Source organism: Podarcis melisellensis, assembly GCF_964234715.1.
Source record: "Podarcis melisellensis genome assembly, chromosome: 3".
Taxonomy (NCBI): domain Eukaryota; kingdom Metazoa; phylum Chordata; class Lepidosauria; order Squamata; family Lacertidae; genus Podarcis; species Podarcis melisellensis.
Genome location: NC_138530.1, coordinates 92,115,147 through 92,128,756, shown reverse-complemented (window position 1 = coordinate 92,128,756; position 13,610 = coordinate 92,115,147). Strand labels below are relative to the sequence as shown.

The following is a 13,610-nucleotide window of genomic DNA, read 5'->3' as shown; positions in this document are numbered from 1 at the left end:
TTACTTACTATTTCATAATAAAGTAATTATAAAATACTTTCTTTGTGTTTATTTGATTCCTATTAAAGAGAGTTACTTTATATATAGTCAATATAGGCACAGAGTTAATTTTTAAAACATTTTCTAATGGTGGTGTGCCTCGAGATTTTTTTCATGAAACAAGTGTGCCTTTGTCCAAAAAAGGTTGGGAAACACTGATCTAGAGAGTCTTATCACCTCAACGATCTGCAGAAGTTTGGCTTCTGTTCCTCCATTTTTTTTTCATTTCGAAGGCTTATCACTAATAACATTTGGTAACGTTCAATTAAAATGTTTTATGTTGTACTATGAAGGTTTATTGTATACTTTAAATCGGCTGACTGAATTCAGCCAGGAAGCAAACTAGCAACTGATGTATTTGTTCAAAAACAGACTGCAATATATAACTGAGCACCCAACATCAGCCAGGAGCTGAGAGCAGCTCCACGTACAGCACATTCCAGTAGCAAATTGGGTGCAAGTTTTGGATAAGCATGACAAGGTGTGGTGTTTGCCCTCCTAGGTGTGTGACATCATACTGGGTTCATAAGGAAAGGGTTAACTAATTGTGAAATGACTAACCAATGGGAACCCAAGGGGAGGAGTTAGAGTTAGAGTTGTTAAGAAGTCAGTCTGGTTAGAGAAGAGATGGAGAGGACAAGTGTGTGGGTTGGGCTAGTCTGATGTGAGAGAGAGAATCTGCTAAGAGGAGTCAGTTAAACAGTTGATATAATCAGTCAGCAGGTATTAGGAAGGTATAGGCCAGTAAAGAAACTAAAGTTAAGAAACTGACAGGAATATTATCTGAGAAACCGTAAACTTGTTAATGCTTATGAAATAAACTTGTTTATTTGGTTCAATTTTAACAACTGTCTGGACTCCGTGTTTTAACCGAGAGTAACGGGTTGGTGGCAGTGGGGAAGCGAGCACAGTGGGGGCACAGGGATCAATAGACCATTAAACGTCTGGGGACCTTGTGTGATCGCCACACAAGGTTTCTCTGTTCTGGAGCCTCCACAAGAACTGCTTTTGGCAAGGTCTCCTGGCTACTGCCACCACCTGCTTATGTAGGACTCATGAATGCTCCCCATATGCCATTCAGATGTTCCATTGCAGAACACCATGGGTCCTCATTAGCAACATCTCAGGCTTGAATAGATTCGATTTCTGGTTGTTTAACTGGCATCACATATGGTGGATCAACGAAACACGCAACAGTTTCTCTTCTTCAGCTACAATTTAACTTCAAGCCGTATGAACTTTAATAGGAACAGGGTGGAGGGATGGAACAGAGAAATTTAAGCTAACAAAACCTCTATTGCAAGCAGAACCAAGGCACTGTGAGATGTCATGATAGTGAAATCTGGGAATGACTAGAGGAGGTGCCAAGGTAATTTCTCTTAGATCTTCTTGTCCCTTTTTCTCAAATGAACTCATGGGTGTTAAGTCCAGGATTCTCCCAAATGGAAACATAGGCTGCGGAAGTCCTCTTCTACATACAACCAACCTATGAAAATGCAGCCCCAGGAAACTTGATTGCTCCAGTTTGTCTGCATAGGAGAGCTGAGTAAGGAGGGAGAATTCCAACCATTACTTCTTAAGCACACAAATCATGGCATAGTCCATAATCTGTACTTCTATTAACCTTATTTATGGAAGGAATTACTGGGCTACAACCCAGAGAATTTTTATTACTAGTTATGAAACTATAAGGTAGTGCAGTCCATGTGTTCTTTGGCCCTGCTCGTTGACTTCCCTTGGAACTAGAGTGATCAGGACCAATGCCACCAGTAGTGACAATGGAGCCACGTCAGAATCTAACAGAGCCGAAGCTAGCTCAGCCTTGCCTCCCATTTTGGCACGTCTGCTGATGGCAGGCAATTCCACTCGCCCACACATTTGACGGACTGATGGGAGAGTGCCACGTCAGTGAATGGATATGCCTCCACGCAACCCAAACCCTCTTTTCCAGCCCAGGGCAAACTGGGATTAGACTGCTCAGTTACCCAATTTGTAGTACTCCTACATTTCTGAAATTTGAGACAAGATGAAATATGTTAATTATGCACAAGTTAGAAAAACAAAACACTGTTGTACAGCAGTTATGTTTTGATACTGCATGCAACAGGAGAAACCGCAATCTCATGTACACTTAACTCCCTTGAACACAGTAAAACTTGCTTCTAAGTAGCTAGACCGGTGACTGGGAATGGCCACCGGGACCATAGAACACTGGTCCTAAAGGACCTTCACTGGCTCCCACTGCTGACCTTTAAAGCCCTAAATGGCTTCAGCCCCATATACCTGAAGAAGGGTCTCCACCCCCATCGCTCAGCCTGGACACTGAGGTCCACCTCCAAGGGTCTTCTGGTGGTTCCCTCACTGCAAGAAGTGAAGTTACAGGGAACCAGGCAGAGGGCCTTCTCGGCAGTGGCACCCTTCCTGTGGAATGCCCTCCCATCAGACATCAAGGAGATAAAGAATGACACAACTTTCCGAAGACATCAGAAAGCAGCCCTGTGTCAGGAGGTTTTTAATGCTTGATGTTTTTATTATGTTTTTAAGATATGCTGTAAGCCACCCAGAGTTGCTAGGGAAACCCAGCCAGAAAGGTGGGGTACAAATATTATTATTATTATTATTATTATTATTATTATTATTAGTAGTAGTAGTAGTAGTAGTAGTAAACATGTATAAGACTTTGCTTCATTTATGACAAGAAACATCCCTGTTGTAATGTATGCTTTAGATTTCAAGTGTATAGGATCCATGTTGTTTTTCCTAGAAACCCAAGATCCATGAGCTGCTGCCAAGTGCAGTATAGTGGTGGATGCTTTGAATTTGGGAATGAAGATGGTGCTTTCACATAAAACCATTCCAGGTCTCTCCTCTCCTCCTCCCCATTTCCTTCATTTCTGCTGCCTAATTAGGCAAGGCTGGGGGGGGGGAGTCACTCAAAATTCATCTGATCTACCTTCTGACTGCTCCTGCAATTTATAGTTCACAAACTATAAATTCATACATGAAAGGTTTGAAACAACTGTAAATTAATGTAGCTTCATAGTCAAACAAAAATGACAAATGCTTTGTATGTGTAGTATTTATCAGTTAGTGTTTATTTCTATTTTACTGTACAGAGGCAGCCCAAATTTCAATTGATAACCATTTAAACATGATATACATATATACACATGAACCAAGCAATTTCAGCTTCTTGAGACCTTCAAGCCAGTTTCATAGAGTTCAAGGCATATCACATGAACAACATCCATGAAATAAAAACAAAAATCACCTTGTTTTCTGTAGTCTTGTTCTTGTGTGAAACATTTCCTTTTCCAAATCTTTACAGTGGAATAATGGTTTAACAATTCCATGGAAAACAGTGCAGCTTCAGAACTAAAGTGCATTTCTTCACAAATGGTCCCTTAACTGAGCATGTTTTGTTCCAGGGTCAGTCAGTTCTGAAGAGCTAATTTTTTTTATTAAGCAGTTAATTACAACTTCATGTTCATTGCCACTTCCATGTATGAAGATGAAAGAGAGGCCCTTTAATGACACATGAAATAGTTTAGGGTGGCTATAATATGCGGCACACAAACCTGTATAAAATGACAACCCTAATCCACATTTTCAGATTTTTAATTTAAGGATTTTTTTAGCATGACAGCACAGTATAACTTCATCATTTAGTTGTGAACACATTATTCCAGAGCAAAACCAGAATGAAAAGGAGAAGGCACGATGCTACTTTACCCTCAACTTCTGTGCCAAAGGAAAGGTTAGGGGGAAAATATTAGCTCAAGGTAGAGAGTCCGCAAATCCAGTGCCTGCTCTTGTTCTCTTAACTGTAGTCGAGACAGAAATTTGTGGTGCCTACACTGGCCCTCCATGAAGCACATCCAGGGAAGTCCATGAAGTGGAAGTTCAGTAATCAAATGCCTCAGTAGTCTAGCAGTTCTTTGTATCTCTGATATTGCTCACTGTAGAGGTGGACACAAAAGACAAGCCATTTGAAGAAAAGGAATATACTGGAATAGCAAACCACATTCAGGTAATCTGCTGAACATATTTTGGTATGGGGGTAAAATCCAAAAACAACTTGTGCTTTAAATCACATTGAAACCAGTGGGGTGAACTTGAGCAGTAAAAACTCACAAACGTAACAGATATTAATGTTTTGCAATGTTTAAGACTAAAACTTTAGATAGGGGGTGGCTCTTTCTAACCCAGCTTCTGTCTGCCCACTGAGGTTTTTTCCTAGTCAATACTGAGCTTCTATTTTATTTCCAGATGTTGAACTGCCATCTACACTGAACTCCTTAATCATTTTATTAATTATATTGAAATAATTAAAATAAAAAGTAAGATTCCTTATCGCACACCTGAGATTAGGTGTGTCTGTAGATTAGCAGACAACATGCATTTATGCCGATACAAGTTTTAACCAAGTTTCCAAGGAGCAGGAAACTTGTATTGCTGCATGTCATTTTTATAAGCATCTATTCCATTACCATATTTACCTCCATAATCATCCACTGCCTGTCTACTTTCGCATGAAATGTTATCCATATTTTTCAAAACATCAGTATTTGGATCGTCCAACGGCACTTCACATAAATAAACATCAATGGGTCCCTTTGTGCTTTTGATGCGTACTTCTATGCAGTCCTGCAAGACACCAACATTGGCTGAGAGCAGGGTTGGACCCATGCTGTAGTAAACATTCCCATAAAAGGTAAAGGTAAAGGAACCCCTGACCACTAGGTCTAGTCGTGGCTGACTCTGGAGTTGCGGCGCTCATCTCGTTTTATTGGCCGAGGAAGCCGGCGTACAGCTTCCGGGTCATGTGGCCAGCATGACTAAGCCGCTTCTGGCGAACCAGAGCAGTGCACGGAAACTCTGTTTACCTTCCTGCTGGAGTGGCACCTATTTATCTACTTGCACTTTGACGTGCTTTTGAACTGCTAGGTTGGCAGGAGCAGGAACCGAGCAATGGGAGCTCACTCCATCGCGGGGATTCAAACCGCCGACCTTCTGATTGGCATGCCCTAGGCTCTGTGGTTTAACCCACAGCGCCACCCACGTCCCTCCCATAAAAGGTAGAGGTAGAGATGTTGTAAAACTCAAGGCTTTGACATATTTGAAAAATAAAATAAATTGTTTTTTTCACACAATAAGTTTGAGAAGGGTCCCAAATCCCAATTGCTATAGATGCTGCTCATCTATAACCTTACTTTACTTCTGAGGCTGGCAGGTTGGTGGGCGGGGTGGGAGAGGCACATGATACCACTCAGGGAGGAGATCTGGTTCAAGTGCCTGCCCCCTACCTTAAGTCTGAGCTTAAAACATGTGTAGCTAGGTCTGTTAAACTGCCATCCAACCCCACCCAGGTGATTTAAAACATGCTAGGATGCACTTACTTGTTTAGGAGCTGGTACCTCCATTTTGGTTTCTTCTGGAGCCTTGATTGCAATAACAATCTGTTCTTGAAAAGTCTGAATGCTACGGATATCTTGGTAGGTTACATAAGCTAGTGTACGTGATTGTCAAGGAATTTCAACAGCAGTAGAATGTATGTTTTCATATGAAGTACTAGCACTATTTTAATTGCAGTTGCTCAACGCCAGCAAGTCAAAACTCTTACAAATGCTTCAGAAAAAGGATATCTTGCCTTTTCTTTGTCATCTGTTAAATCATACAATTGGTGAGCACTGTCCTTGATTAATTCATCTAATGCTTCTTCCATTTCTGTTAAGTCATAAAGTTCATCTCTTAACTTTTGATGCTCTGGTGTCCTGATAGTAATATGCTTGATATCTGATCCACTATAATAGAATATGAAGTTTTTTAGACTTTCACACACCCTCTAAAGAAAGAAGCAGCATTGCATTACATACCAATATCTAGATGAGCTTTTGGGAAGAACATGGTCAACTATTGGAAGTGAACATTTATCAATTGGCAGCTACATGTTTCATAAAATGAAGCCAAGCCCTAGAGAATAGTTACAGATAGGTAGCCGTGTTGGTCTGCCATAGTCAAAACAAAAAAAATTCCTTCCAGTAGCACCTTAAAGACCAACTAAGTTAGTTCTTGGTATGAGCTTTCGTGTGCATGCACACTTCTTCAGATACACAGATTCTTCAGATACACTGTGTATCTGAAGAAGTGTGCATGCACACGAAAGCTCATACCAAGAACTAACTTAGTTGGTCTTTAAGGTGCTACTGGAAGGAATTTTTTTTGTTTTTCCCTAGAGAATACTTACTAATAGCCTAGTTCTCTGCGGAGTTTGGCGCACTCATGAACATCTGCAAAGGATCAGACTATGTATTTGTGTGTTATATACTGAATCTACCTTTGTGAGTTGCATAAGGTAGTGCAATTAAGGCTACAATCAAATACCCATGTACAAACAAGTGCCATTTTACTCAATTAAGATTATTTATATCATTTCTGAATTGCTTCTCATAAAACATCCCAAAGTGATTCAGCTATAAAAACAGAAACAATGAAACATGTATAAAAACAAACAATTTGAAATCCAGTACATAATCAGACTGGGATAAAAATCTTTACTTGGGCTTATTGGGAAAGGAAGGTCTTTGATAGGCACCAAAAAGATAATAGTGATGCCACTAGTCTGATATGCAGCAGGAGGGAGTTCAGAAGGGTGGGCACTGCTCTAGTACGTGTCCAATCCATAAAAAGTACAGACAGAGTAACGCTGCGCTTAATTAACACAAGATCTCAGTTCCTGTTTTAAAGCCATAAAGGAAAATCAACTTACACCCACTGGATAAGGTTCTTGGACCTTTTCTGAATAAGATGTATTCCATCCAGCACATTTGTGATATCATACACTCTTCGCTTCCGCACTCCTAGTGTCCGAGAAACCTCATTTAAATCAAGAACACCTTCTGGTGAGACTTTGACAAGGTCCATGAATCTCCTGGTCAAATGAACCAATGATCCATCATAGCGGGGCTTTCTGCTGTTTATAGACTCTGTACAGGTTTAAACAGTGGTTTGTTAGCCTAAGAGTTCTCACATGTATCATCAAGTGCTGATCAACACGGTGATGAATCAAACCATCCTGCCTGAGATCAGTCACTTCAACAATGAAGCAAGTTGGAATTTGGTTGCCTTCAGATTGCCAGATCTTTACAGGAGGGGCCTAATTGTTATAAAAAAGAAAATTAAATAGATACTGTATTTCATTTCATTCATTCATTCAATAAAATTTCTTTACCACTTGTTTGTAAAAAAAACAACCCTCAAAGCAGTTATAAACGTTCACAATTATCAGCCAATATACATTTGGCTTTTAGGCACAGCCATAAATTTGCTCAGGCCCTTTTCGCTGTGCCAATTTATATGTAATGGGGAACCATTCTTTGCTGTCACATGAATGAGCCTGCATGAGCCCTGGGTTAATTTGCTCCCCATATCCTGCGTGGTTACAAAGATAACACGTCTACTGTTAAACGAACAACATCTCCCTGTGGTGCCAAACCTGAGGAACGGTGGATTGTTAAACAAAACCCAGTAATAACCTGGTTTGGATGCAATTGCTTTTGCCCGGCATGGCCCATGATTGGTGGGCACTGGTGGTGGTGTTCCATTCTGTGTTCTTCAGAGTAGTGGGTTTTCCTTTTCCCATTCAGTGATGACAGAGTATGGTTATCACGGAGTATGGTGGTTGCCTTTACGCGAATCCCTTACCCCACAGTATAGCTCATTGTTAAAAATGAATAGGCAATTTTTTACAACAATACCTAACTTTGTATAACTTTGCCATTTGTATAAACTTATCATTACTTTCACATGGACTAAACTTTAGAATAGAAAGTTGCAGGGCAGCAGCTTCCTACTCAAGATTCTCCGAATTCTAATCACAAACATACTTAGATGTAGATTGCAGTATATCAAATGTGTTTCTGTTGTAAGAAATTCCATCAGGTGTTAATGGGAAAAAAGAACTTACTTTTAACTTTCACAAAGGGTGTTTCTTTGCGATTAAAAGACACGAAGTGTACATCATCTTCATTTTCAACTTTAATGTGTGCCTATAAGAAATATGTAGGTAATCAAATATTATTTCTTCTTAGGGAACACATGACCAGTTCACATAATAAACAAACTTTCATCATAGGTATTTGGTGTCAGCTATACAACCAAGTTATATGCTGCTGACAATACATTCAGTCTCCAAAGTGTACTGAAAGAAGCTTCAAGGTTTCTCAGTATCTTACTAGTAATGATGGTCAATATTTCCTTAAACACACTTACTTGTTCAACCATTACCCATCTTCTTTGTAATTCACAGCTGAAGGGGAATGTTGCTGTATTGTTTTTGTTTGTCACTATGTTATGCATTTATGAGTTTTTACATTGTAAGCTCTTTTCTGGGTTTTTCTTTATTGGGTTGTTGTTTTTGTTTTGATTTTATGTATTTGATATTTTATATGAACCGCATTGAGACCTTCTGGTATAGGGCAGTATAGAAAGAAAGATAGATAGATCGCCCTGTTATCCTTGGATGAACAGCAGAACAGAAATTCAAGAATTATTATTATTATTAATTTATTCATTAAATATAAAAAACCACAATTTGCATAGGGCCATGACTTAGTGGGATATGAGAAATGGAGCAATGGGCAAATGCTTCATTCAGTGCTATCTCACGAAACACTATTTTTATATATTTTACATATTTATTAAATTTGCGTTCCACCCTTCATCCGAGGACCACAGGGAGGTTCGAAATACAAAAACGCGTAGACACGAATGGCCTGCGAAACAAGCAACCGAACCAAAAAACGTGCACCCCTCAACACAGAAGACTATGTGAGACACCCAACATTCTCTTGAAAAATCACAAAAGGAAAAAAAATAGAGGACCAAACCCTTTAAAGGTTCGGCTTAGTAATGATACGGTAGGGGTTCAGGATGCAGCCACAGACCAAGTAGTAAACGCAGCAGCAGCAGTATGGTTTTAACTTGAGGGAAGACAGGGGAAGAAGACACGTGCGTGCGTGTGTTTGTGTGAATGTGACCGAGGGATACACGTGCACCATTCTACTAATGATCCTAAACCTATTCCTTTTTTCTTTCTTCCTCTCTCTCGAACTTGTTCTTTCACACAATCCCATCCCGTCCCCACCAAAACAGCGACCCCAGCCCCCTTCGCAGCACAGGCCATCCCGCCCGCTCCCCGACCTGGAGTCCCAACGTCAGCCCGCGCTCGCTGCCCCGAGCTGAGGTGAGGGGACGACGACGAGGATTACCCGCCGGGGCTCCTCAGGACCCCCATCTCTCGCCTTCCCCCGCCGCAGCCCGAGAGAGAGCCCCGTTTCCCGAGCTGACAAACAGCCGACGGAGCCGGGCCTGGAGAAAGCGGCGCACGAAGCCGCCCGCTCCGCTCCCCCGCCTTCACTTACTTGCAGCAGGTCCATGGAGAGTTGCGGGAGCAGCACCGACGGCTGCTCGGGGCTGTGCCCCACAGCGGGAGCGGCCATCTTGGGCGCCCTCTCTCCCCAGAGGCGGAGTCTCCGGCGGGGCCTGAGGGGGCGGAGGGAGAAACCGCCGGGCGGCCTTGCGGTGAGGAAAGCGGAAGGGCCGGCCTTTCCCCGGCGCCTCTGCCGAACAGGCCCGCCCTCACAGCCGCCGCGCCTCCCGACCGCCTCACGGAGGCCGCTCCCTGGGAAAGGCGACCCCCCCCCAAAAAAACCCCTAAAAGAGCCGCCCTTGTGGGGTTGCGCCGCCCCATTAAAGCCCACAATGGCCTTTTCCTTTCACCGGTGCCTCACGAACTGTTATCCTTATATCCACCCCCCACCCCCGGTCGTAAGAGGATACATTGAAAGGGATGGCAAGAATTGGCCCACTTAATACCCCCCCCCCCGCTCTGGAGGTGCAGGACTCGAACCCATGGCTTCAAGTGACGAGAAAGGAGGTTTCCGAATAAACGTTCAGGGGGAAGTTTCTGAGGTGGAATCTACACAACACACACACACAAAGTCCTTTTTTTAAAAGCATTTTTCAATTAAAAAAAATACTGTACATTGAATTTCCCATAAGGCTCACCATCGCCCTCTGGTGTATATAGCACTTAAAACAGGCTTAAAATGGCTGTATAGCTGACAGTTAAGAGTTGTTCAACATCGGAACTGGGTGGTGGACTCTCCTTCCTTGGAAGTTTTAAAAAGCAGAGATTGGATGGAAATCTTTCAGGGTGTTTCCTGTATTACAAGGGGGTTGGCCTGATGACCCTTGGAGATCCCTTCCAACTCTACAGTTTCTACGATTCCATATACCGCTTGATTGTGAAAACAAACAAACCCTCCAAGCACCCCCCCCCACATATCATCATGTACCTCATGGCATATTTTAGAAACGCCGCTTATAACCACCAATGGCACATGAATGTTGATTTTCCAACTGTGGATTATTTTCCATGTCGTTCGCCCTCTTCACCCAAGTGCTACTTTTGACATTAAAGCAGCCTCTGTATGGTATTGGTGCCAGCAGAGGGGGATGGAGCCACTTCCCCAACAGATTCTGTTTCTATAAATTAGGATTCTCTGATACCCACCTGCCCCCAGCTAGCCAGCAGCATGAGACCTTTTGTCACTTCAGGCAAATAAAGTAGTTCTTCACACAGCACACAATTGCTAAGGAATATGTACCCACAAGAGGTAGTGGCAGCTAGCTAGGGTGGCTTGAAAAGAGGATCAGGAAAATTCATGACAGACAGGACTTCCAATGACTACTAGTGTCATAAGTAGTATTCCTCTGAATAACCGGTGCTGGAAATCAAAAGCGGAAAGCAAACCTGAGAGCAAGATGCTGAGATAGCTGTTCCTTTAGTCTGATTCAGTATGACTCATCTTAAAAGACAGGAGACTATTCCTAGCAATGGGCCTGGAACCAGCAAATAGCATGCTTTGGTTTTAATAAATTATTATTAAAATTATTAAATTTTATAATCTATATCCCTAGATTGCAGAGTGGTCCACAGCACAAAACTGCAATATAAAAAATACAAAATACATAATGGAGCAGGTCATCCTGTATCAAACGATGGGTCACGTCACTTTAGTTCAAATAATTTGCTTCCTTTTCCACCAGATGGCGGTAATTTCACTCCTGAAAAATACTGTGCATTTTATTCTTCTTTGGCTACCCCAGTCATGAACCCCATTCCCAGTACAATCTTTGTGTGTTTACTCAGATGTAAGTCTGAACTTAACGGGTCTTGCTCCAAGTAAGCCTATATAGAACTGCAGCTTTAGTACACTTCCAAACACAAATGTATCCCTATACTATGTATATTTATTCAGAAGTATATCCCATTTGGGACGCGGGTGGCACTGTGGGTAAAACCTCAGCGTCTAGGACTTGCCGATCGCATGGTCGGCGGTTCGAGTGCCTGTGGCGGGGTGCGCTCCCGCCGTTCGGTCCCAGCGCCTGCCAACCTAGCAGTTCGAAAGCACCTCTGGGTGCAAGTAGATAAATAGGGACCGCTTACTAGCGGGAAGGTAAACGGCGTTCCTTGTGCTGTGCTGGCTCGCCAGATGCAGCTTGTCACGCTGGCCACGTGACCCGGAAGTGTCTGCGGACAGCGCTGGCTCCCGGCCTATAGAGTGAGATGAGCGCACAACCCTAGAGTCCGGCAAGACTGGCCCGAATGGGCAGGGGTACCTTTACCTTTACCTTTACATCCCATTTACCGTATTTTTCGCCCTATAGGATGCACTTTTCCCCCTCCAAAAATGAAGGGGAAATGTGTGTGCATCCTAGGGAGCAAATGCAGGCTTTCGCTGAAGCCTGGAGAGTGAGAGGGGTCAGTGTGCACTGGCCCCTCTCGCTCTCCAGGCTTCAGGAAGCTATCCGCAAGCCTTGGGAGCCCGAGGAAGTTCCCGCCAGGCTCCCATGGCTTGCGGAGAGCAGCCTATTCTGGGGGCTGGGGTCGGGGGAAGCTCGGGCTTCCCCCGCCCCAGCCCCGTGCCTGGGGGGGAAAAATAATTTTCCCCCTTTATCCCCCCCAAAAAAACTAGGTACGCCCTATGGGCCGGTGCGCACCATGGGGCGAAAATACGGTAGTTCAGTGGGACTGTGTGCACAGGAGGTTTTCAACTTTTTTGGGTCCACGGCTCCCTTGACCAACTACATTATTTCTGTGGCACCCCTGTGGGACTCAGGAGTCCAGTTAGGTCACCCCTTGTCTGCAGAACTGGCAACCCCTCACCCCTTTGCGAACACACTCACTTGTGGAGTGTTCCCTCAGCCCCCTCTCCTTGGGCAGCTGCAGCTACTGTCCCTGGTCTGAGCTGCCCCCTCCCCCTCCTCAAAGAGAGATGCCTCCTCACACTGCCCCACAGGGGCCTGGGAAGCACCCTTGGGCCAGTCTCAGAGGCACCATTCGCCTGGGGAGCTTGTAGCCAGAGCTGTTGCAACAAACAGCTGTGTAAGCCTCTGGGAGGCAGAGACACACGAGAGCATCAGAGGAGGGAGGGAAGGAAAGAGGGGCAGAGGCCAGTGTTGCCCGCCACACCCCTGACTATCATTCAAGGCATCCCAGGGTGCCACGGCACACTGGTTGAAAACCACTGGCATAGGGCCTTGCTGGAACGTGTGCTTTCACATCCTATGTTTAGGAAAAACACATGTTATTTAGAAGGTATGTGTGGGTGTGTGAGAGGTGTTAACTCAAGGCAGTTAACAAAGAGTTTAAGAAAAAGAAAGATAATTAAAATACCATACTCCCTGTAAGAATAATAATTTGCCATTAGTGAATTTATGAAAAACTCAATTTGCTAAAATAAAAATCCTAATATGTAATATCTCTTATTTCTGTTTTAAGAATTTTTATTCACATTGCATGAGTTTGTTTCACCTTTAAAGCTGAACTCTTCCCAATGCTAGTTTTCTATGCGTAGTGATATTTTTGGTTGGGGACACATTCATAGATGCATTTCCAGGAAGAAGCATATGCCCCACCACCCCTTTATTTTGAAGTGGGATTGTCCATTAGAAGCTTTTCCCCCTCCTCAATTTTGCTCAGCCAAAACTTACAACCAGTGCTATTTTTCTAGAAAAAGAGGTGCCAGAATGAACACCTCCCTTGTTTTCTTAGAATGGCAATGGTGCCCACTGAGCAATAGTCCCTGCGAGTTCCCCCTGAAAAAAGGCCTGCTTATGATGTTCCTTTTATCCCTTGACAGGATTACATATGAAAAGGGCTTATAGCATACTGACATACATTTCAAGACTGGGTGAATAGCTGGCAACTTGATCATTCCCAGTTGCTTAATGGTTACTTTTCCTAAGCGCTTAACTATAATCACTCTCTGTTACTTGTTATACAGCTTTCTGCAATGCTTCATTGCATCTGAGCAACCATTTGTGATTTTTTAAATGTTTCACTCTAACCCAGTGTGTTTCTAGCATTGGATGGGAAAGTGGAATACAAACATGATAGATAAATAAGCCATACATTCTGCAGAAACACATGATTGCTAACATTTCTTCTGCCACGTTAAAACGACACACAATTTGCTTTCTGAGTTATTGCAAACTGTTAGATA

General features: G+C 43.2%; 1 protein-coding gene across 2 annotated transcripts; it reads right to left on the bottom strand.

Moving 5' to 3' along the window:
• Positions 1-3,113: 3,113 nt before the first annotated feature.
• On the bottom strand, positions 3,114-9,652 carry E2F6 (E2F transcription factor 6). 2 transcript variants are annotated; one of them, XM_081906565.1, is made up of 7 exons: positions 9,462-9,652; positions 8,006-8,087; positions 6,815-7,025; positions 5,685-5,843; positions 5,439-5,553; positions 4,539-4,686; positions 3,114-3,998 (listed from the first exon to the last, which is right to left on the bottom strand). In XM_081906565.1, exons 1-7 carry the CDS (start codon positions 9,537-9,539, stop codon positions 3,967-3,969), a joined length of 825 nt encoding a protein of 274 aa, XP_081762691.1. In that variant the 5' UTR covers positions 9,540-9,652; the 3' UTR covers positions 3,114-3,966. The 2 variants fall into 2 exon arrangements, with proteins under 2 accessions (XP_081762691.1, XP_081762690.1); XM_081906564.1 differs by having other exon boundaries at positions 6,809-7,025; positions 9,462-9,633.
• Between the last annotated feature and the right edge of the window lie 3,958 nt (positions 9,653-13,610).

Bases quoted from the DNA above. Each gene is read 5' to 3' on its own strand.
- E2F6 (XM_081906564.1), bottom strand. From the start codon at position 9,539: ATGGCCGCTCCCGCTGTGGGGCACAGCCCCGAGCAGCCGTCGGTGCTG. The intron at 5,844-6,808 runs GTAAGTTGATTT...ATTCTATTATAG, and splicing joins AAGAACCTTATCCAGTGGGT to TGGATCAGATATCAAGCATA. The intron at 5,554-5,684 runs ATATCCTTTTTC...ACAATCACGTAC, and splicing joins GATGACAAAGAAAAGGCAAG to ACTAGCTTATGTAACCTACC.